The sequence below is a fragment of the Scyliorhinus canicula genome, chromosome 6, assembly GCF_902713615.1.
Source record: "Scyliorhinus canicula chromosome 6, sScyCan1.1, whole genome shotgun sequence".
Taxonomy (NCBI): Eukaryota; Metazoa; Chordata; class Chondrichthyes; order Carcharhiniformes; family Scyliorhinidae; genus Scyliorhinus; species Scyliorhinus canicula.
The window spans coordinates 15,592,476-15,613,951 of record NC_052151.1 but is presented as its reverse complement, the minus strand read 5'-3'; the positions used below and the strand labels follow the sequence as shown (position 1 = coordinate 15,613,951).

Below are 21,476 nucleotides of genomic sequence, written 5' to 3'. Positions count from 1 at the left end.
ACTGCCCACAGGAATACACTGATCTCTCTCTCACTGCCCACAGGAATACACTGATCTCTCTCTCACTGCCCACAGGAATACACTGATCTCTCTCTCTCACTGTCCACTGGAATACACTGATCTCTCTCTCAATGCCCACAGGAATACACTGATCTCTCTCTCTCTCACTGCCCACAGGTACACACTGATCTCTCTCACTGCCCACAGGAATACACTGATCACTCTCTCGCAATGCCCAAAGGAGTACATGGACCTCCCTCTCTCACTGCCCACAGGAATACACTGATCTCTCTCTCTCACTGCCCACAGGAATACACTGATCTCTCTCTCTCACTGCCCACAGGAATACACTGATCCCTATCTCTCACTGCCCACAGGAATACACTGATCTCGCTCTCACTGCTCACAGGAATACACTGATCTCTCTCTCTCTCACTGCCCACAGGAATACACTGATCTCGCTCTCTCACTGCCCACAGGAATACACTGATCTCTCTCTCTCACTGCCCACAGGAATACACTGATCTCTCTCTCATGCCCACAGGAATACACTGATCTCTCTCTCACTGCCCACAGGAATACACTGATCTCTCTGTCTCACTGCCCACAGGAATACACTGATCTCCCTCTCTCACTGCCCACAGGAATACACTGATCTCTCTCTCTCACTGCCCACAGGAATACACTGATCTCTCTCTCTCACTGCCCACAGGAATACACTGATCTCTCTCTCACTGCCCACAGGAATACACTGATCTCTCTCTCACGCCCTCAGGAATACACTGATCTCTCTCTCACTGCCCACAGGAATACACTGATCTCTCTCTCTCACTGCTCACAGGAATACACTGATCTCTCTCTCACTGCCCACAGGATTACACTGATCTCTCTCTCACTGCCCACAGGAATACACTGATCTCTCTCTCTCTCACTGCCCACAGGTACACACTGATCTCTCTCACTGCCCACAGGAATACACTGATCTCTCTCTCTCACTGCCCACAGGAATACACTGATCTCGCTCTCTCACTGCCCACAGGAATACACTGATCTCTCTCTCTCACTGTCCACAGGAATACACTGATCTCTCTCACTGCCCACAGGAATACACTGATCTCTCTCTCACTGCTCACAGGAATACACTGATCTCTCTCTCTCACTGCCGACAGGAATACACTGATCTCTCTCTCATGCCCACAGGAATACACTGATCTCTCTCTCACTGCCCACAGGAATACACTGATCTCTCTCTCTCACTGCCCACAGGAATACACTGATCTCTCTCTCTCACTGCCCACAGGAATACACTGATATTTCTCACTGCTCACAGGAATACACTGATCTCTCTCTCACTGCCCACAGGAATACACTGATCTCTCTCTCACTGCCCACAGGAATACACTGATCTTTCTCACTGCTCACAGGAATACACTGATCTCTCTCTCTCACTGCCCACAGGAATACACTGACTTCACTCTCATTGCCCAGAGGATTACACTGATCTCTCTCTCTCACTGCCCACAGGAATACACTGATCTCTCTCTCTCTCTCACTGCCCACAGGAATACACTGATCGCTCTCTCTCTCTCGCTGTGCACAGGAATACACTGATCTCTCTCTCTGTCACTGCTCACAGGAATACACTGATCTCTCTCTCACTGTCCACAGGAATACACTGATGTCTCTCTCTCACTGCCCACAGGAATACACTGATCTCTCTCTCATGCCCACAGGAATACACTGATCTCTCTCTCACTGCCCACAGGAATACACTGATCTCTCTCTCTCACTGCCCACAGGAATACACTGATCTCTCTTTCTTACTGCACACAGGAATACACTGATCTCTCTCTCTCACTGCTCACAGGAATACACTGATCTCTCTCTCACTGCCCACAGGAATACACTGATCTCGCTCTCTCTCTGCCCACAGGAATACACTGATCTCTCTGTCTCACTGCTCACAGGAATACACTGATCTCTCTCTCTCACTGCCCACAGGAATACACTGATCTCCCTCTCTCACTGCCCACAGGAATACACTGATCTCTCTCTCACTGCCCACAGGAATACACTGATTTCTCTCTCATTGCCCAGAGGAATACACTGATCTCTCTCTCTCACTGTCCACAGGAATACACTGATCTCTCTCTCTCTCACTGCCCACAGGAATACACTGATCTCTCCCTCTCTCACTGCCCACAGGAATACACTGACCTCTCTCTCTCACTGCCCACAGGAATACACTGATCTCTCTCTCTCACCGCCCACAGGAATACACTGATCTCTCTCTCTCTCTGCTCACAGGAATACATTGATCTCTCTCTCTCACCGCCCACAGGAATACACTGATCTCTCTCTCTCACTGCCCACAGGAATACACTGATCTCTCTCTCTCACTGCCCACAGGAATACACTGATCTGTCTCTCTGTCACTGCTCACAGGAATACACTGATCTCTCTCTCACTGCCCCCAGGTATACACTGATCTCTCTCTCTCACTGCCCACAGGAATACACTGATCTCTCTCTCTCTCTCACTGCCCACAGGAATACACTGGTCTCTCTCACTGCCCACAGGAATACACTGATCTCTCTCTCTCACTGCCCACAGGTATACACTGATCTCTCTCTCTCTCACTGCCCTCAGGAATACACTGATTCTCTCTCTCTGCCCACAGGAATACACTGATCTCTCTCTCTCTCACTGCCCACATGAATACACTGATCTCTCTCTTTCGCTGTGCACAGGAATACACTGAGCTCTCTCTCTTGTGAGTTGTGGGGACGAAACACACGCAAACATGGGGAGAATGTGCAAACTCACAGTGACCGAGAGCTGGGATCGAACCTGGGACCTCGGTGCCATGAGGCATCAGGGTGAACCCACTGCGGCACTGTGCTGACCTTTTGCTGCTTCTCTGCCCAAGTCTCCAACCTATCTATGTCCTGCTATACCTTGTGACAATCCTTGACCTGCCATTCCACCAACCTTGGGTGTCATCTGAAAACGTATTAATCAGATCGGATACATTTTCTCCAAGTCGTTCACGTACCTCCCTCCCCTGGCAGCGTGTTCCAGGCATTCACCACCCTCTGCGTAAAAAAAACCTGCCTTGCAACTTTAGCTTCTCTAAACTTCGCCCCACGGACCTTAACCCTATGCTGCCAGGTGACTGACCCCTCCACCCTGAGAAAGAGTGCCTGCCCTTCTCTTCTCTCTCTCACTGCCCACAGAAATCCACTCAGCTCTCCGCTTTCTCATTGCCAATATAGAAACATACATAGAAACAGACATAAATTAGAAGCAGGAGGAGGCCATTTGGCCCTTCGAGCATGCTCTGCCATCCATTATGATCATGGCTGATCATAAAATCCCTAGTGCCGAAGGAGGCCATTTGGTTAATCGAGTCTGCACAGACCCTCAGAAATAGCACTCCGCCCAAGCCCACTTCCCCACCCTATCTCTATAACCCCTTAACCCCATTCCTGGACACTAAGGGGCAATCCACCTGACCTGCACATCTCTGGACTGAGGGAGGAAACCGGAGCACCCGGAGAATCAGTTGATAACGGGGAGCCAGTCGATGTGGTGTATTTGGACTTTCAGGAGGCTTTTGACAAAGTTCTGCATAAGAGATTATTGTGCAAAATTAAAGTACGTGGGATTGGAGGAAATAATAATACTAATTAAATAATCGCTTATTGTCACGAGTAGACTTCAGTGCAGTTATTGCAAAATCCCCTAGTTGCCACATTCCAGCGCCTGTTCGGGGAGACTGGTACAGAAATTGAACCCGCGTTGCTGGCCCTGTTCTGCATTACAAGCCAGCTGTTTAGCCCACTGTGCTAAACCAGCCTGGGAAATGTATTGAGGTGGATAGAAAACTGGTTGGCAGAGAGGAAACAAAGAATAGGGATTAATGGGTCCTTTTCAAATTGGCAGGCAGTAACTAGTGGGATACCACATGCTGGGACCCCAGCTGTTCATAATATATATTAATGATTTGGATGAGGGAACAAAATGTAACATCTCAAAGTTTGCAGATGACACCAGGTTAGGTGGGAGGGTGAACTTTGATGCAGGCATCCGACAGCATGATCTGGACAGGTCTGGCGAGGTGCAAATCAATGGCAGATGCAGTATAATTTGGATAAGTGTGGTTATGCACTTTAGAAGCAAAAACAGGAAGACAGATTACCAGAATGGTTGTAAATTGGGAGAGGGGAGTGTGCAGCGGGACCTGGGTGTCCTTGTGCACCAGTCGCTGAAGGTAAGCATGCAGGTGCAGCAGGCAGTAAAGAAGGCTAATGGGTATGTTGGCTTTCATAGCGAGAGGTTTCGAGTGTAGAAGCAGGGATGTGTTGCTGCAATTATACAGGGCCTTGGTGAGGCCAAACCTGGAGTATTGTGTGCGGTTTGGGCTCCTTCTCTGAGGAAGGATGTTCTTGCTCTCGACAGAGTGCAGCGAAGGTTTACCAGACTGATTCCAGGGATGGCAGGACTGACATATGAGGAGAGCTTGACTAGGTTGGGATTGTTCTCACTGGAGTTCAGAAGAATAGGATCTCATCGAGACTTATAAAATTCTAACAGGACTAGACAGGGTAGATGCAGGGAAGATGTTACCAATGATGGGTGTGTCCAGAACCAGGGGTCACAGCCTGAGGATTCAGGCTAAACCATTTGGTACAGAGATAAGGAGACATTTCTTCACACAAACAGTGGTGAGCCTGTGGAATTCATTGCTCCAGGAAGTAGTCGATGCTAAAACTTTAAATATATTCAGAAGACGGCTGGATATAGCGCATGGGGAGAATAGGATCAAAGGCTATGGGGGAAAGCAGGATTAGGCTATTGAGTTCGATGATCAGCCATGATAGTGATGAATGGCCCGAAGGGCCAAAAGGCCTCCTATCTTCTATGTATCTATGAGCGCTCTCACACTCCACAGGAACCCTCTGAGCTCCCCTCTCTCATTGCCAATATAAACACACTGAGCTCTCCCCTCATTGACAATATAAAACCAATGAGCTCACCACACTCTCATTGCCAATATAAACCCACCGAGCTCCCCTCTCTCCTTGCCAATATAAACCCACTGAGCTCTCCCCTCTCTCATTGCCAATATAAACCAACTGAGCTTCCCTCTCATTGCCAATATAAACCCAGAGCTCCCCCCCTCTCTCATTGCTAATGTAAACCTATTGAGTTCCCCTCTCTCATTGCCAATATAAACCCACTGATCTCCCCCCTCTCTCATTGCCAATATAAACCCACTGAGCTCTCCCCTCTCTCATTGCCAATATAAACCAACTGAGCTCCCCTCTCATTGCCAATATAAACCCAGAGCTCCCCCCCTCTCTCATTGCTAATGTAAACCTATTGAGCTCCCCTCTCTCATTGCCAATATAAACCCACTGATCTCCCCCCTCTCTCAATGCCGATATAAACCCACTGAGCTCTCCCCTCTGTCATTGACAATATAAACCCACTGAGCTCTCTCCCCTCTCTCATTGCCAATATAAACCCACTGAGCTCTCTCCCCTCTCTCATTGCCAATATAAACCCACTGAGCTCCCCCTCTCTCATTGCCAATATAAACCCACTGAGCTCTCCCCACTCTCATTGCCAATATAAACCCACTGAGCTCCCCCCTCTCTCATTGCCAATATAAACCCACCAAACTCCCCACTCTCATTGCCAATATAACCCCACTGAGCCCCCCTCTCACATTGCCAATATAACCCCACTGAGCTCTCTGCCCTCTCTCATTGCCAATATAAACCCACTGAGCTCCCCCCTCTCTCATTGCCAATATAACCCCACTGAGCTCTCTGCCCTCTCTCATTGCCAATATAAACCCACTGAGCTCCCTCCCCTCTCACATTGCCAATATAAACCCACTGAGCCCCTCTCTCTCATTGCCAATATAAACCCACTGAGCTCCCCTCTCTCATTGCCAATATAAACCCACTGAGCCCCTCTCTCATTGCCAATATAAACCCACTGAGCTCCCCTCTCTCATTGCCAATATAAACCCACTGAGCCCCTCTCTCTCATTGCCAATATAAACCCACTGAGCTCTCCCCCCTCTCTCATTGCCAATATAAACCCACTGAGCTCTCCCCTCTCCCATTGCCAATATAAACCCACTGATCTCTCCCCTCTCTCATTGCCAACATAAACCCACTGAGCTCCTTCCCCTCTCTCATTGCCAATACAACCCACTGAGCTCGCCTCTCTCATTGCCAATATAAACCCACTGAGCTCCCCTCTCTCATTGCCAATATAAACCCACTGAGCTCTCCCCTCTCTCATTGCCAATATAAACCCACTGAGCTCTCCCCTCGCTCGTATAAACCCACTGAGGTCTCTCACTCTTCACAGGAATACATAGAAGCAGACATAGACAATAGAAGCCGGGGGTGGCGCTTTGAGCCAGCTCCACCATTTATTATGATGATTGCTGATCATTGAGTTCAATACAGGCGGCACGGTAGCACAGTGGTTGGCACCGTTGCTTCACAGCGCCATGGTCCCGGGTTCAATTCCCGGCTTGGTTCCCAGTCTATGCAGAGTCTGCACGTTCTCCCGTGTCTGCGTGTGTTTCCACCAGGTGCTCCGGTTTCCTCCCACTAGTCCCACAAGACGTGCTGTTAGGTGAATTGAACATTCTGAATTCTCCCTCTGTGGACCCGAACAGGCGCCGGAGTGTGGCGACTAGAGGATTTTCACAGTACTTCATTGCAGTGTTAATATAAGCCTACTTGTGACAATAATAAAGATTATTACCCTGATCCCACCTTCCCCCCTATATTCCTTGATCCCTGTAGCTCCAAGAGCTATATCTAAGTTCTTCTTGAAATTACACAATATTTTGGGCTCAACTATTTTTTGTGGTAGTGAATTCCACAGATTCACCTCTCTCTGGATGAAGAAATTTCTCCTCACCTCAGTCCGACAAGGTTTACTCTTTATCCTCAAACTATGACCCCTAGTTCAGGACTCCCCCACCATTGTGAACATTTTTTCTGAATCTACCCTGTCTAATGCTGATAGAATTTTATAAATTTCTATGAAATCCCCCCTGACTCTTCTAAACTCCAATGAATATATTCCTAACTGATTTAGTCTCTCCTCATGACAGTCCTGCCATTACAGAAATCAGCCGTGTAAACCTGCACTGCACTCCCTCCACAGCAAGAATATCCGTCCTGTGTGGAGTTTGCACATTCTCCCCGTGTTAGCATGGGTTTCGCTGCCTCAACCCAAAAGATGTGCAAGGTAGGTAGGTGGATTGGCCACGCTAAATTGCCTCTTGAAAAAAAAATTGGGCTCTAAATTTATTAAAAGAAGAACATCCTTCCTCAGATAAGGACACCAAATTACACAATACTCCTGGTGTGGCCTTACTAATGCCCTATACAATTGCAATAAAACATCCCTATTCCTATACTCAAATCCTCTCGCTATGAAGGCTAACAGACCATTTACCTTCTTTACTGCCTGTTGTACCTGCATGTTTACTTTCAGTGACTGATGCACGAGGACACCAAGGTCTCGCTGAGTATCCACCTCTCTCAATTTACACCCATTCAAATAATAATCTGCCCTCCTATTTCTGCTACCAAAGTTTATAACCTCACATTTATCCATATTATATTGCATCTGCCGTGCATATGCCCACTCACTCAGCCCGTCCAAATCCCACTGAAGCATGTCTGCATCCCCCTCACAGCTCACCCTCCCACCCAACTTTGTATCATCTGCAAATTTGGAGACAATATATTTAGTGCCCTCATCCAAATCATTAATACATAATGTGAACAGCTGGGGTCCTAGCACAGATCCCTGCGGTACCCCACTAGTCACTGACTCTCAATTGGAAAAAGACCGATTTATTCCAACGTTTTGCTTCCTGTCTGCTAACCAGCTTTCTATCCATCTCAACACACTACCCACAATCCCATGCGCTTTAACTTTACATAGTAATCTGCTATGTGGGACCTTGTCAAAAGCCTTCTGAAAGTCTAAATAAACCACATCCACCGGCTCTCCCTGGTCAACTCTACGAGTTACATCTCCAAAGAATTCCAGTAGATTTATCAAGCATGATTATCTTTTCATAAATCCATGTTAACTTTGTCTGATTATAGCACTGCTTTCCAAATGCTGTGCTATGAAATCCTTGATAATGGACTCCAGTAACCTCCCTACTACCGATGTTAGGCTCACTGGTCTATAGTTCCCTGTTTTCTCGCTACCTCCCTTTTTGAATAGTGGGGTTACATTCGCTACCGTCCAATCTGTAAGAACCATTCCAGGGGCCAAAGAATTTTGGAAAATGACTACCAATGGATCTATTATTTCTACAGCTATTTCCTTAACTACTGGGATGCAGATTATCAGGCCCTGGAGATTTGTCCACCTTCAATCCCATTAATGTCCTTAAAATAATTTCTCTACTAATACTAATTTCCTTCAGCTTCTCACTAAAACTTGTGCTTCACAGAACTTCCGGTACATTATTCACATCTTCCTTTGTGAAGAATTCCTCAGCCATTTCTTTGTTCCCTTTTATGAATTCCCTCATTTCTAACTGTGAGGGGCCTACATTCGTTTTTTATCAATCTTTTTCTTTTTACATACCTATAGAAACTTTTACAGTCAGTTTTTGTGTTCCCCGCTAGTTTCCTTTCAAAATGTATTTTCCCCTTAAATCAATATCTTGGTCTGCCTTTGATGAATTTTAAACTGTTCCCAATCCTCAGGTCTATTGCTTTTTCTAGTTAATTTGTATGCCTCGTCTTTGAATCTAATACTATTTCTAATTTACCTTGTAAGCTATGGTTTGGCCACAGTTCCCTTTGTCTTCTTGTGCCAAATAGGAATAAACAACTTTTGGAGTTCACCTATTCGTGCCTTGAATGTCTGTCTGCTGTGCTTCCGTTCAGTAATGTTTTCCAGTCCGTCATTGCCAGCTCATGCCACATACCATCAGAGATAAAGAATTCTACTATAGAACATAGAACAGTACAGCACAGAACAGGCCCTTCGGCCCTCGATGTTGTGCCGAACAATGATCACCCTACTTTAAACCCACGTAACCCGTATACCCGTAACCCAACAATCCCCCCATTAACCTTACACTACGGGCAATTTAGCATGGCCAATCCACCTAACCCGCACATCTTTGGACTGTGGGAGGAAACCGGAGCACCCGGAGGAAACCCACGCACACACAGGGAGGACGTGCAGACTCCACACAGACAGTGACCCAGCCGGGAATCGAACCTGGGACCCTGGAGCTGTGAAGCATTGATGCTAACCACCATGCTACCGTGAGGCCCCAAAGGCATATTGTGGTCACTCACCCCCAAGGGTTCTCTCACAACCACATTGCCAACTAATCTGCCGGAATGTGGCAACTAGGGGCTTTCCACAGTAACTTCATTTGAAGCCTACTTGTGACAATAAGTGATTTTCATTTCATTTCAATGCACAACACCCAGTCCAAGATGGTCTGTTCCATTGTTGGTTCAACATACTGCTCCAGAAAACCATCCCGTATACACTCCAGAAATTCCTCCTCTATTGTACTAGGACTAATGTGACTCACCCAATCTATATGCAGATTAAAGTCACCCATAATCACAGATGTTCCTTTATCACATGCCTCTCTGATTTCCTGTCAATGCTATTCTCAACATTACCACTGCAGTTTGGCGGTCTGTATACACCCCTACGAATGTGTTTTGCCGCTTGATGTTTGTTAACTCCACACAGATTCCACATGATCTGTACTAATATCTTTCCTTAATATTATATCAATATCTTCTTTAATCAACAATGCAACTCCACCTAGCACGGCTGCCTACGGTGCTGAGGACCCAGGTTCGATCCCGGCCCCGGGTCACTGTCTGCGTGGAGTTTGCACATTCTGCCTCTGTCTGCGTGGGTCTCGTCCCCACAAGCCAAACATGTGCAGGTTAGGTGGATTGGCCACACTAAATTGCCCCTTAATTGGAAAAAAATAATTGGATCCTCTAAATATAAATTTTTAAAAAACAATGCAACTCCACCACCTTTTCCTTTCTGTCTGTCCTTCCTAAAAACTGAATAGCCCTCAATGTTTAGTTTCCATCCTTGGTCACCTTGGAGCCATATCTCCGTAATCCCGACTATATCATATCCCCTTGCATCCAGCTGCTCAACTAATTCATCCATTTTATTTCAAATGCTCCACGTGTTCAGGTACAAAACCTTAAGGGTAGTCTTTGTAACGTTCCTTGTCCCTTCCCTGCTATCTTTTACAGTGTTATTATCTGATACAGGCCTTTGATTTCTCTGCCTATCACTTTTTTTATTCTCCTTGTCTTTTTCTCTTGTTCTTGATTCCCCCTGCTCTGAATCCTTACATAGATTCCCACCCCCTGCCATATTAGTTTAAACACTCCCCAACCGTTCTAGCAAGTACTCCCCCCTAGGACATCAGTCCCAGTCTTGCCCAGGTGTAACTGGTCCAGTTTGTACAGGTCCCACCTCCCCCAGAACCAGTCCCAATGTCCCAGGAATTCGAAACGCTCCGCTCACATTCCTATGTGCTAGAATTGGCTAATTCAACACAAAGAGGGCCTGGGCATTTTTGGGCTGTGTAGCCAAGTATTGACTGAGAATTAGATTTACCCTAATTGGTTAGCTGGCAGGCCCCATATTTACAATTAGAAGAAGCAAACAACTTACAGCATGTTGTGGGAATAGCCGGCCACATCAATTCCTGTTGTCTTGACCTTCGACCCTGGCAGTCCACATAAATGCCCACAGTACTGAAAGACAATAAATACTCCTTGCCCGAGATTTCCACTGCACAGATTGCATCATTGGGCTGCTGGGTGATAAAGGAGAGTGTGTGGTCTTCAGGGTGGAGTAGGCTGATGGGGCCCCCGTCTCCCTGCAGCGGGTATTTGGCAAAACCGGACTGATAGCCGACAAGCAAGCGCTCACTGAAAATGGCCATCCACTGCACATTGCCCTGGACTTGGATCTCCTTGAACTTTTTGTGACGAGTTTTACTCTGATTGAGTTCATAGCATTGCACCTGCCGTTTCATGGCTACACACAGACATGTGGCTGCGCCATGGCGCATTGATCCCGATACCAGCGTCTGGCAGCCCTTTGTCTCCACCAGTTTGAAAAAATCGCCTTCCCGGCCGTCAAGGGCAGAAGTGGGGAAGAGTCGGACGTGCCGGTTTCGTCCCGAAATGACCGCAATCAGCTGCTCCCCTGAGATGAGCTCAATTTGATGGACCTTCTTGTTATCACCAACACGGATAATTTCTGTCAGAGAGAAAAGGAAAGGAAAAGTCTTAATTCTGCTTATGCGCAATGCAACCTCAAGACATTCCAATGCAAAATAAAACTACTTTTTAAATTAATTAATCAATGGAATGTGGCCTAGGCCAGCATTTCTTGCACATCCCTAATTGTGCTTGAGAAGTTGGCGGTGAGCCACCTTCATAGTGGTTGGAGTGCCGGAGGTGTAGGTACACCCACTGTGCTGCTAGGGAGGGAGTTCCAGGATTTTGCCCCAGCGACAGTGAAGGAACGGCGATATATTTCCAAGTCAGGGTGGCTTGGAGGGGTACCTCCAGGTGGTGGGGTTCCCATGGTAGAGGTCACAGGTTTGGAAAGTGTTGTTGAAGGAGACTTGGTGAGGTCCTGCAGTGAATCTTGTACATAGTTGTCACAGTGCATGGATGACGGAGGGAGTGAATGTTTGAGATGGTAGATGGGGTCTTGAGCCTCTTGAGTGTCCTTGGAGCTGTACTCATCCAGGCAAGTGGGGAGTATTCCAGCACTCTCCCGACTTATGCCTTGTAGATATGGACAAGCCTTGGGGGGGTCAGGAGGTGAGTTACTCACTGTAGAATTCCCAGCCTTTGACCTGCCTGGTAGCCACAGTATTAATGTGGCTAGTCCAGTTCAGTTTCTGGTCAATGGCAACCGCCAGGATGTTGATTATGAGGGATTCAGAGATGGTAATGCCATTGAATGTCAAGGAGCGATGGTTAGATCCTCTTTTGTTGGAGATGGTCATTGCCTGGCTCTTGTGTGGCATGAATATTACTTGCCACTTGTCAGCCCAGGCCTTACTGCATATGGACTCTTTGGAGTCGCAAATGGTGCTGAACATTCTGCAATCGTTAGTGAACATCCCAACTTCGGACCTTATGATGAAGGAAGGCCATTTATGAAGCAGCTGAAGGTGGCTGGGTTAAGACTCTACCTTGAGGAACTCCTGCAGTGATATCTGAGACTGAAATGATTGATCTCCAACAAGCACAAATACCTTCCTTTGTGTTAGATTTGGCTCCAACCACTGGAGAGTTTTTGCCAGGTCTCTTTGATGCCACAATCTGTCAAATACTGCCTTGATACCAAGGTCAGTCACTCTCACCTCAGCTCTGAAATGTAGTCACTGTTGTAAATACTGTAGGGGCACAGCAGCCAATTTGTGCACAGCAAGCTCCCACAAGCAGTAATGTAATCATGGCCAGATAATCTGTTTTTGTGATGATGGCAGAGATAAATATTGGTCAGGACATTGGGGAAATATTTTTTGAATACTGCCGTGGGATCTTTTACATCCAATTGAGAGGGCAGACAGAGTCTTAGTTTAACACCTTATCTGAAAATGGCATCTAAAACAGTGAGCCATACTCTGGTTGAGTGTGCCTGATATCACAACCTTTCGAACTGAAAAGTGAGTGTGTTACCCCTGAGCCAGGGTGAACAGAGTCAAGTTCCTCGAGATGTTTGAAAGCTGTGGTAGGTTTTGTATAAAAGGCAAATCGTTTCCTTCCCACCCATTTTATCTACAAGTATTTTCTTTCAGGATGAACAGTGGATTGAAATCACCTCCCAACTAACCCACAATGAAAGGGAACCTTACCCTTCCCACTCACCATGAAGAGTAAATCCTGGTGAACTAATCCATGCTGAGACTCCCAAAAGCCTTTCCTTCCCTTAGGCCTGGGGAGGGAAGGAAATCACATTGCAGTCCCCATTTTCCTCACCTCTTTCCTTCATAACCCCACTTTCTCCATCCTCTGTATCACACACCTCTTCTCCTCTCTTGAGAGGACAGAACATAGAGAGACATAGCAGGAAATGGAGAAATAGAGGAGGGAAAATGAGTGAGAGAAAGAAAGGGCAAAATAGGAGAGTGGTGTGGAGATGAAAGGAGAGAAAGGATTCTTGTGAGAGTTAGAAAAGGCCATTACTAGTGATTTACAGGTTCTAGTTACTACCACAAAAAAAACAGAAAGTGAGAAGATAAATGACTTGGATGAAGGGATTAAAGGGATGGGTGCCATCCCTTGACACAGATAGGTAGGAAAATAAGTTGTGAAGAGGACATAAGGAGGTCACAAAAAGATCATAGATAGTTTAAGTGAGTGGACAACAATCTGGCAAATGTAGTATAATGTGGGGAAAATGCAAAATTGACTGTTTTGGCAGAAAGGACAGAAACAACGCACATTATCTAAAAGATTGCAGAGCTCTGCGATGTAGAGGCATCTTGTGTCTTGGTGTATGAATTTTAAAAAGACAGCTGATAGAATGTTATCATTTATTGAGAGGGAAATTGAATAGCAAAGTAGGGGGGTTATGCTTCAGTTTGATAGGGCACTGGTGAGACTATATTTGGAGTACTGTTGACAGTATTGGTCACATTATTTAAGGAAGGATGTAAATGCATTGGAAGCAGTTCAGAGAAGATTTGCCAAACTAATATCTGGAGTGGGTGGGTTGTCTTATGAAGAAAGGTTGGACAGACTGGGCTTGTATCTGCTGGGGTTCAGACGAGAAAGAGGCGACTTGATTGAAATATATAATATCCTGAGGGGCATTGATATGGTGGATGTGGAGAAGATGTTTACTCTTGTTGGAGGATCTAGAATTACGGGGGTCCCTATTTAAAACTAAAACATTGCCCATTTAATATGGAGATGGGGGTTGTGAGTCTTTGGAACTCTCTTCCTGAAAAGGTGGTGGAAGCAGAGTATTTGTTTATTTGTTTAAGGCAGAGGTGGATAGATGCTTGGTAAGCACGGGGGAGGGGGGGTGGGGTGATAGGTTATCAGGGGTTGGCAGAGTTGAGGTTACTATCAGATCAGCCATGATCTTAGTGAATGGAGGCACAGGCTCGACGGGCGGAATGGCCGATTTCTGCTCCACATTTACATATTCGAGAAAGAAGAAAGCAGAAGCAAGCAAGAGGGAAAGCAAGAGTGAGAGTGCAAGCAAGCGACATTGAAAATGAGCGGGGCATCAAAATCGAGCGAGGAGAGAAAGTGCGACATCGAGAGATAGAGCAAGAGAAAATTATTACTCCCAGTCTTCAAGTGGAATTTCTTGCTTTAGAAAATAGTTCCGCCAAATACTGAACTACATTTGAGCATTCGGAGTTCTTGACGTTTGTAGATTTGAAAGGGACTTGAATTTGATATGAGAGGCTTGCGGTTTTTGTGCATGGGGCGAGAGTTTGGATGATTTGTATGGAGGGGCTCATCTTTTTCAACTGAGCTTCACATTTCTATGTAACTACTTGCAATCCACTCTGATTGTGAAATTTGTATCAGTCCCTACTGCAAGAAGCATCCATTCATTAAACCATCACACTGTTTCCAGTTGCAAGATCTCAAGTGAGAAAACTCAAGAAAATTTGCAATTAAATTACATGACGAATAAACACTTACAGGAGATCAAAATGTAAGGAATTGGGTATGAAACATATTTGGTGCTCATGTTCGTAATAATACCAAAATATTACTGCATGTGGAATTGTACAAGACGTGTTCAGTAAAAACGGGTAAGAAAGAAATCCACTTACCGTCTTTGGTGACATGCACTACAAACAATCCTTCTTCATTTCCCAGTGCTATCCTTTCATGATCTGGAATACAGCGAGGGGAATGGGTGTTAATATGTGGCACCCGTATCATGGTTTTCTCTTATTGGTTAACATTTCATCCTTGACAAAAGTGCTAAATACAACCACCTTTTGCCAGCAGTAGGCAATCTCAGGTTAGTATGACACCAGTCACACTGTGCCTTTACAGCACACCTCAGCACCAATCTCTCATACAGTACAATGTGAATTTTCTTTATTCCCCACATCAGCAGTCCTCTGAATCTCCTAATTTTAATTGACAAAATGATGAAATTAGAGGCAGAACTGTGCAGCTCACCAAAACCCTCAACTGCCCCAAAATGGTTTTGGCATGGAAATTGGTTATAGTCTGTTTTTAGGCTCATAGTCAACAATGCAAAACTTCACGGAGGCTTGAGGCCTGGGTCTTGGGCTTCACCAGCATGTTCCACATGTGCTGTCAACATCGCTGGTCCTCTTCAAGTAGCTGATGTATTTCACAAAGAAAGATATCAGGCTACTTGCCTCACCAGCAGTGGCTTGAAGTTCAGTCCCCAAAACCGGATTTTCTTTCTTTAATATCCTCCTTCGAACTGACCTCTCTGACCAAGCTTTTGGCTAACCCCCAGAAAGTTGCCTTCTTTGGCTTGGTGTTGCTTTTTGTCTGATTACGTCTCTATAAAGGGCATTGGGACGTTTTTCTAAGTGAAACAAAGCAGCAGCCTCCTCTGCTGCACTAGCTAATGGCCTCCATGTTATTTGGTCACATTGGAGAAGGATTGGGTCTGCCCTGGCGATGAAGTTAAATCTGGCAGGATATCACATCATTGATTTGGAGAGAGCGTGTAACGTTGTGAATGAAGTTAAAATTGGGAGATTATCACTGCTGGGAACCTGCCACACAGCAATACAAAGAAACATGGAAATGTCAAATATGAAAATGAACAAGACTTGTTGTGTCTGTTGTATCTTCTGATTTAATATTGACAATTCTAATTTTACAAATCCAATAGTTACCCTCCAGATTATGAATGTAAATGTGGCCACTGTCCCAGAGGACCAAAGGCTGCTTTCCCCTTTGAGGGGTGGTTTAACCTGAGGATCGCCACACCTCAGGTGAGGGTCAAGGTTGAGAAGGTGAGGCCTTCATGAATAATCTCAGCCAGGATGGGTCGTGAACCTGCGTCAGTCTGCATCACAAACCAGTCATCTAGCACTTTGTGTTAAACTGAGAAATTACAAACAAGATCTTCAAGCCAAACAAATTTGTCGAATGGGAAGCCCTTACTCCTCTCCATCACAATAAGAAGTTGGAAGATTGTTGGCACATGGCATTCTTCACTGAATGTTCAATGTCCAATGTTGCAGTTGGATCTTCTTCCCACTTCAGATTATCTACTACTTCTAACTGAAGCATCTTATGAATGTTCCATTAAAATTCCCAGCTGAGTTTACACTCACACTAATGATACAATAGTAATTGTTCATTGCTGACTATCATCCTTGACAATAGAAGGTCACTATCCAAAACATTGACTTGTCGTTTTTCAACTTTTATTTGACACTATCACTTCAACTCATTCTTCTGAAGTGGTGGGGGCTGGAGAGGGGCAGATAAGTGGAGAAAAAAACCAACACATTTGTATTTATATTAGGGGCCACTTTCTCCATCCCGCCGTGCCAGATTTCTGAAGTGGCACGACGGGATTCTCCGTTTCCCGGGCTGGTTGTGGGGCAGTCTCATGCCGTCGGGAAACCCCTGGGCTGCCGGCAAAACGGAGAATCCCGATGGTGGAGAATTCAGCCTTATGTCTTTCTCACTCTCTGCAACAATTTGACAGCCAATTATTGTTGGCAAGATGTTCTAAAATAAGATGGAAGAATATGAGTGAGGATAATAACTACTGATTGGGTTGAATGGCCTGTTTTTGTGCTGTAAATACTAAATTTCATGAATTATTTTGAAGTATTTTTAAACTCTTGTTTAAGATATCAAACACAGCAGCTAAGTTACATAGAGGTCCCACAAACAGTACGAGTTAGATGATCAGCTAATCTTTGTCTTTGGTAAATACTGGCCAGGACACAGGTGAAATATAATGGATGGGGCCTCAATTGACTGTCTAAAAGTTGGCACACCCTCAGGATTGCTCTGGCACAACTGAGCCAATAACGACACTAAGGGAGGAAATAAAACAGGAAAATTGGACTACATGTTTTTGATATATTGAATTAAAAGAAAAGGAAGAATTTGTACTTACATAGCACCTTCCATGTCCTCAGGACACCCCAAACTGCTTTACAGTTATTGTTATTTTATTATATTACGTAAACTGGCCGGTGATTGTATTTTATGACGTTACATGCTGAGGGGTATCAGCTGCAGTGAAAAGGCAGTCAGCTGGCTCCTACCTATAATGGCGGCTGACTGAGTTGTCTTAATAAGAGGCAGAGCACTGTCATAAGCTTCCTTTGGAACGAAGACTGATCGGTCCTTGAGTTTGTTCTTCTTCAGGATCCGGTGTAGCTCATTCAGCAGTCCCACCCACTTATTTTTCTCATTCTCGTTGTCAGCCAGTATCAGGATTGAACACTTATTATTGGATGTTGACAGCTGGGAGGTTGTAACCTGCGAAGAATGAAGTGATGTTAAGGGGAAAGCCCAAGCAGTACTGATCAGAGTTAAACTGTCTGCACCGTTTTATTTTACCCTCACCTCATGTGCTTTAACCTCCCTCCACGAGATTATCTGAAAACGCTAATGGAACTAGTTGACTGTAGCAAAACCAGATTATGAAAAAAAACCCCTGCTGACTCAATCCTTTGATTATTCCATTGCATGGTTGACTTATGCTGACACAGCTAAAGTTCTATCTTCTTGGAGGCCAGCACCTATCTAAAAATAGTTCCAGCCCCTATATGTAAAAACAATGAATAAACTACATTTAAGGTGTAACTCACAAATAGAAACCTATTAATCTTTACAAAGATGTCTTTAATTTAAATGGACACTTTACACCAATACATTATGCACCATTTCTAACATTCGTACTTATCAAGGGCACCTAACTATATTGGGTAAATAGTTCTAACCTTTTGTAAGTATTATTGGAGTCAATTACAAAGGCTACTCCGAGAACATATCAAGTCCTCTGGCTATTTGAGGATTATTTCTCACAGAAACCTTTTAATCGATTTTCCCACTTAAATGGTCACCCGCTTTGTGTCTTCACAGCGATGCTGACTTTTAAATAAGCCTTTACTGCAGACACTCTGATGCTCATTCTTTGGAACATCAATACTTTTTGCTATCCATGTGCAGGAAAGGGATAATAACCCAGCTTGTTAGCCTCCGAGATTCATTTTATTTTGAATTGTGTGCGATAGGATTAGCAAATTCATGCTTTAAATGCAGTTTGAGATAGAGAGAAGAAAGGCGATCATTGTGGCGAACAACTGATCTCAAGAGAAGAGGAAATTTTAAACTAACAGAACACCTAGGGTTTGATCTCATTCTGGGGCAACCTCCAATAGTGGCAGTAAAAGAAAGAAAGGAATTGCATTTATACAGAACCTTGCATGAGTTCATGATGTCCAAAAATGCTTTACAACCAATGAAGCACTTTTAGGAATATAGTCATTGTTCTGATGTAGGAGAATCATCAGCAAATTTTCACACAGCAAGTTCCCAGAAACAAAGAAATAATGATCGGTTAATCTGGTTTCAGTGTTAGCTGAGGGATAAATGTTCACTGAAACAGCGAGGAGAAATTTCTTTATCCCATGTGGTCCTTTACATCCACCAGTTCTGACCGTTGAAGCTCTGCTGCTTCAGTCACAAGACAAAGCAACAAGCTGAGCAGAGATCATTTGTGTGCATATACACACAGCTGAATGCATGTTTTGCACACATTGAAATGATCAAGTAGGATATGTAAACCAGCTACTTCCAGGCTATAATTTGTATTTTTAATCATCCTCGGGGCTAACCATGATGCGGTAGTGACTCAGTGGGATTAACCCTGCTAGGTGGTTAAGAATGCCTCACAATTTCTTTAATCTGTTAACATTAAATGTTAATAAACAACACATTCATCTGCTTTCACAACTGCAGAAATGATCTGGTAAAGATTGAAAAGTGAGAGCCTCATAGTGGCTGTATAATCACATAACTCAAATTTACCACAAATAGTATAAAAATACATGTAGTCTTTTAAATAACTAATGTATTTTCATCACCATTCCAGACTTGTTAAACAAAACAAAAATTGTGTTCATACATTCATGCGTCACGATGACATAATCACATAGTTTAACAATTACAATTTGTGTTAGTACATGCGACATAGAACAGAAAGGTGGCATCCTACCTAACACAGGCACAGTGTGCTGAATGCCCTCCTTCGATTCTGTATTGCTACCATACCATACTACCAGGGACTGGTTTAGCACACTGGGCTAAATAGCTGGCTTTTAAAGCAAACCAAGGCAGGCCAGTAATGTGGGTTCAATTCCCATACCAGCCTCCCTGAACAGGTGCCGGAATGTGGTGACTAGGGGCTTTTCACAGTAACTTCATTTGAAGCCTACTTGTGACAATAAGCGATTTTCATTTTGTTTCATTTTCATACTTCATGGAGGTTGGGGGTTGCAAGAAAAAGTAATTCACATCACCCAGCTCTTGTCCCACCATTTATAACAAAGTGAGGAACTGAATATGTTCCTTCCCTCCATTTCCCCTATCACAATGAGAGTGATTAAACTAGGCAGGAATTGAACAGGTGGCTAATAATCCCATATTAAACTGAGTTTGATAAATGCTCAATGAGATCTGCTATGCAGCATTAAGATTACTGTCCTTATACGATCATGGAAACCTCTCCTCCAACACCGATTTTCGCAGGACTCAGTGATACAGATTAATGCTGCATGGTACACAGTGGTTAGCACTGTTGCTTCACAGCTCCAGGGTCCCAGGTTTGATTCCCTGGAGCTGTGAAGCTTGGGTCACTGTGTGTGTGGAGTCTGCACGTTCTCCCCGTGTCTGCGTGGGTTTCCTCCGGGTGCTCCGGTTTCCTCCCACAGTCCAAAGACGTGCAGGTTAGGTGGATTGGCTATACTAAATTGCCCCTTAGTGTCCAAAAAGGTTAGGTGGGGTTACTGAGTTACAGGGACAGGGTGAAGGTGTGGGCTTCCAAAGGTCGGTGCAGACTCGATGGGCCGAATGACCACCTTCTGCACTGTAACTCCTATGTTTCTATGACTGATAAACATGAAGATTTCACATTGTCACTTTCAGGGGTCAGGGAGAGAGCTTTCAAATTGTGCTATTCATGTCCCACAGGAAAGTAAGCTGAGGAAAATCTATGACCCTGAAAAATATACAAAGCCAATTTTCAGAGCAAGCTTTACTTCACCAATTATAGAACCTCATTTATCTATGTCTCAGTAAACTGTATCCTCAAATTAATTGGAGGAATTGATCCACTAGTTGGAGTTGGGACCACCAGAAAGTAACAAAGATTGTTGCTGGAGCAAAGGCTTGCTGCCAAGTCTGCTTTTACCGCCCATCCTTAGATGCCCAAAGATGTGGAGGTGAACTGCTGCAGTCCTTGTGGTGATGATGCTTTGCACATCAATATTAGGTAGGGAAATTCTTTTTGCTTTGGAAAAACTGATCATGCAAGATAAATTAATCTGAACCTCCCCTCCCACTGAAAGGGAATTTGGTAATCTCAATTATCTGGCAGTTACCAGTTTCTGGTGTCAATCTTCATTAACGAGTATTTGCGATCTCACTCTACAGCAAAGTAGGATTTCTATTCATGGATAATTAAAAATTTTTTTTTTTTTTTTAGAGAACCCAATTGTTTTTTTTATTTTCCAATTCAGGGGCAATTTAGCGTGGCCAATCCACCTAACCTGCACATCTTTGGGTTGTGGGGGTGAAACCCATGCAGACATGGGGAGAATGTACAAACTCTACACGGACAGTTCTGGTCTAGAATGACCCAGGGCCGGGATTCGAACCTGGGTCCTTAGCACCGCAGTCCCAGTGCTATCCACTGCGCCACATGGCGCCCCGCTATTCATGGATAAATAAGTTTACTTGAAACATTGCCGCTCATGAATGATGTGGTCACACTGCACGTGTACAGAAAGATAGTCTAAATAAGGAAGGAAAACAGACGTCCATGAAGTATTTTAAGAGATATTTGTTGAGTTTCAGCTCTACACTGAGCAAGAGCAAGAGAAGCATCATATTCAGTTCTGGTCTAGAGTGGGTAAGTAGTCCTTAGAGGGTTTACATCACTAAGAAGTACGTACCAGGGGTTGCAAAGGTGTGGAAATGTCATCTTTATGACGAACGAACAGCATTAATCGTACAGAGTAAAAGTACCTTAATATGTGTCGCAGTTTTACGATCGCGTGTGGAATGGAGTTTCGGGGTCTGTTTAATGGGCCCAACCCACCTACCAGGTTCTGCTGTAAGCGGAACCTAAGGCAGAGAAGAGAAAAGCTATATCAGAGGTCTACT

The 21,476-nt window shown here is 44.7% G+C and overlaps 1 protein-coding gene across 1 annotated transcript in view; it reads right to left on the bottom strand.

Annotated features, from left to right (window-relative positions):
* LOC119967000 (serine/threonine-protein kinase MRCK alpha-like) overlaps positions 1-21,476 on the bottom strand; it is a 386,584-nt gene that overhangs the window by 34,226 nt on the left and 330,882 nt on the right. Inside the window, exons 29-32 of the mRNA XM_038798987.1 lie at positions 21,339-21,437; positions 17,351-17,567; positions 14,900-14,962; positions 10,747-11,340 (exon numbers count right to left, since the gene is read on the bottom strand). Of these exons, the coding sequence (XP_038654915.1) occupies positions 10,747-11,340; positions 14,900-14,962; positions 17,351-17,567; positions 21,339-21,437 (973 nt within the window). The remainder of the gene's footprint in view (positions 1-10,746; positions 11,341-14,899; positions 14,963-17,350; positions 17,568-21,338; positions 21,438-21,476) is intronic.